At 40.3% G+C, this 2,986-nt stretch overlaps 1 protein-coding gene across 1 annotated transcript; it reads left to right on the forward strand.

Moving 5' to 3' along the window:
* Nucleotides 1-1,584: 1,584 nt before the first annotated feature.
* MELLADRAFT_26951 (uncharacterized protein) lies at nucleotides 1,585-2,724 on the forward strand (the record flags this gene model as incomplete). The annotated part of the gene is made up of 3 exons (XM_007407967.1): nucleotides 1,585-1,813; nucleotides 2,012-2,506; nucleotides 2,615-2,724. Coding segments are annotated over 3 exons (834 nt in total), but the record flags the coding sequence as incomplete, so codon positions are not given.
* Between the last annotated feature and the right edge of the window lie 262 nt (nucleotides 2,725-2,986).

Consider the following 2,986-nt stretch of genomic DNA (forward strand, 5'->3'; position numbering starts at 1 on the left):
GTGTTGAGCTTTCCTCTTCTATAAATTACGGGAATAATACTTGAATTGAGTATTGGTAAACATTTCTCTGCTGCCTCATCCAAATCTCTGCGTCAGTTCTTTCAAAGAGGCAGTCTTCAGGCAACTTCTATTAGTTAGTTATACTAGTAGGTTATCCCCCTTTAAGCTCTGTAAAGCTCTTGTTGAGTTTTCAGTTCTACGCCACTTGTCATGAGGCTTGCATGACTAAAAGTACGTTGTTGACAACACCAGCCTTGCGTGGAAGGGTGACACACAGGGAAGGATCTTCAAAACACAGCTCAATGTAACTGAAATCTTGGACAAAACAGTTGGATGAGGGATTGATATCCAATGCAGCAGTGGATGGGTGATGTAGACTATCTTATACAAGTTTCTATACATGTGAATTTCAGATGGATCAAAGGTCTTATAAGTTGGATCACAAAATCCTTTAAGACTTTTGTCATGAAATACATGCATTTATGATGTAGAGATACCTTCTAGAACATATGAATACCCAGTCACACTGTTCTCTGAATTCTTTCATCAAGAGTCACAAGAGAAATTGTATGTCAAATCTTGGAAACATTTTGAAGGGCAGCGAAGAGATTCAAGATTGTGCAACAGAGGAGATATAACTGTATTAAAAAGGGAACCTAAGGGAATTTGCAAGACTCCTAGTTTTTTAAATGTAGAAACCCTGAGAAAAGTTCCCAATTTGTAAACTGTACTGCCATGCACTCCATTACCTCTGACTCCTTTGTTATTAAAGTTTTATATGTGGGTGGCTTTGAAAGCACCAGAGGAAGTTGGAAGGTAGGATTGCCCAGTGTAGGCCCCACAGATTTGAACACAAAATTAGGGACCAACACTTGTTGTCAAAACAGCTGTATTTTTCATGTCAATTGCTCACTTTTGTGAATTCCCCAGGAAACCAGCTGACCTTGTGTAGTGTAACAGTGTAACCTTCACCTCAGACTTGGCAAACATCAAATAACCTAGAACTTCACACTTGTCCAATGAAGAGCGGATCAGGAAAACAGCAAACATGGGAATAAGATGGTTTTCCAGTCAATTGGGAGAATACCCGAGCTATCAGGGCCTGAAACCATGTATGATGAAGGCCGCCACGGGGTGGATCGGGGTCTACCCCGGGGGCGCCCGGCTTCATGCCCGGATCGTATATGTATCAGAAAAGTCAACAGGAAAAGTCACCAAATCACTTCCTGGTCAACATTCGAACATGGTCAACAGAAGAATCCACAATTTCATCAAGATATGATCAGGATCCATTGTCTGGGCCGTACGTGCTCAGCAACTCAACTCATCCATAGAAAACAAGTACAACAAATTTAAAGAGATCCTAAGAAATCGGTTCTGTCCTTTTTGTGTAAAACCTTTTCAGCTGGATCGATTGGTTCATTAGTTTGTTTCCATCTCAGATCTAAATCTTATCCAATCAATTTTATACTAAGAAAACCTCAAATTCAACATCGATCATCACCTAAAAGTTTATCACTTCAAATTGAAAAAGATTCATTAACCAAATCGATCAATGGAATCGAATTTGAATTTTTAACATCTCAAAAACAACAACCAATTGAAAGTTTAATTGTTACTACAAAAGCTCATCAGCTCAGTAAATCATTAAAACCTTTGCTTCATAGGATTTCTAGGCTTTCTACTATTGTTTTGCTTCATAATGGTTTAGGTGTTATAGAAGAAGTTCTTGGAAGCTGTTTTCCACATCCCGAATCTCGACCCAGCTTTATCTTGGCCAACACCTCTCATGGTGTTCTCAAGCTCGATAGCGGTTATCCTCAACTGAATGAGGGCGAACCAGAGGAAGACGACGCTAGTATACAACCCTCACATGGCCGCTTCTGTCACTCTGGAATGGGAGATCTCAAGCTAGGTGTATTACCCAATCAAACCGTTCTCGATGGCTTAACAGAACTTGGAAATCGAGGACATTGGTATCCATCCTCTGGTGACACCAGGTTCACTTCAGCTACAACATCGATGCCTCAAACTCTTGCACTCTCCTCCGAGTCCAATCCTCTTATGAACCCATCCCTTTCTATTACTCCTACACTCGATCATCATCTACCTCACCTTAAACCCGAGACTCATTCTCTTCATCACACTCTTGCTGCCCTACTTCAACCAGAAATCGTAGAAGCTCTCGGTACCAAATGGCTTACGCTTCCTGAATTCCAGACCTCGGCTCTGGTGAAACTAACTGTAAACGCCGCTCTGAACCCAATCACTGCACTCCTAGAGACTCGAAATGAAGCACTAGTCGGTGAAAGATCATTTGAACGATTAGCCAAAGGGATCTGTCATGAAGCTTCAACTGTTTTTGCTTTGCAAGCTAAGGAAGAAAAAGGCTTCCCACTTGATCATCCTTTAGCTAAACAGAATTTACTTCGACACGTACGACAAGTGATGAAAGCCACAGGACCGAATATCTCATCAATGTGTGCAGACGTACGTAAATTAGCTAGTGATCGAATTCCAGCCAAGATTAAACAATCAAGATTAAGAAGTAAACAAGCAAAAGCATCACAGCTTAATGGATGGGAAGAAGACGATGAAAAATCAGAAGAAGTAGATGAACAAACTGAAATTGATTATATCAATGGATATATTTCTAAATTAGGAGAAAAGTATGGAGTACTTACACCGATCAATGATACATTGGTTCAACTTTTGAAACTCAAGAGTTTAGTGATATTAAGTGATCAACGATTACCACCGATGAAAAGGGCTCATCAAAGGGTTATGAAGTCAGCGGAAGAAGATGCTGAAGAGGAAGAGAGGTTAGTACGAGAAGAAATGGATAGGTAAGCTCTTAGTAGGAAGCCGCATTGATTGGATCAGCTCAGAAGCTATTGTTATGATTAGATGGTTGGTAGAAAGTAGAAGATATATTTAGGGTCTTTAGAACGAGTGAGAAATGAACAAAATGTAGTATTTGATACAC

Source organism: Melampsora larici-populina, assembly GCF_000204055.1.
Source record: "Melampsora larici-populina 98AG31 unplaced genomic scaffold MELLAscaffold_11, whole genome shotgun sequence".
Classification (NCBI taxonomy): Eukaryota; Fungi; Basidiomycota; class Pucciniomycetes; order Pucciniales; family Melampsoraceae; genus Melampsora; species Melampsora laricis-populina.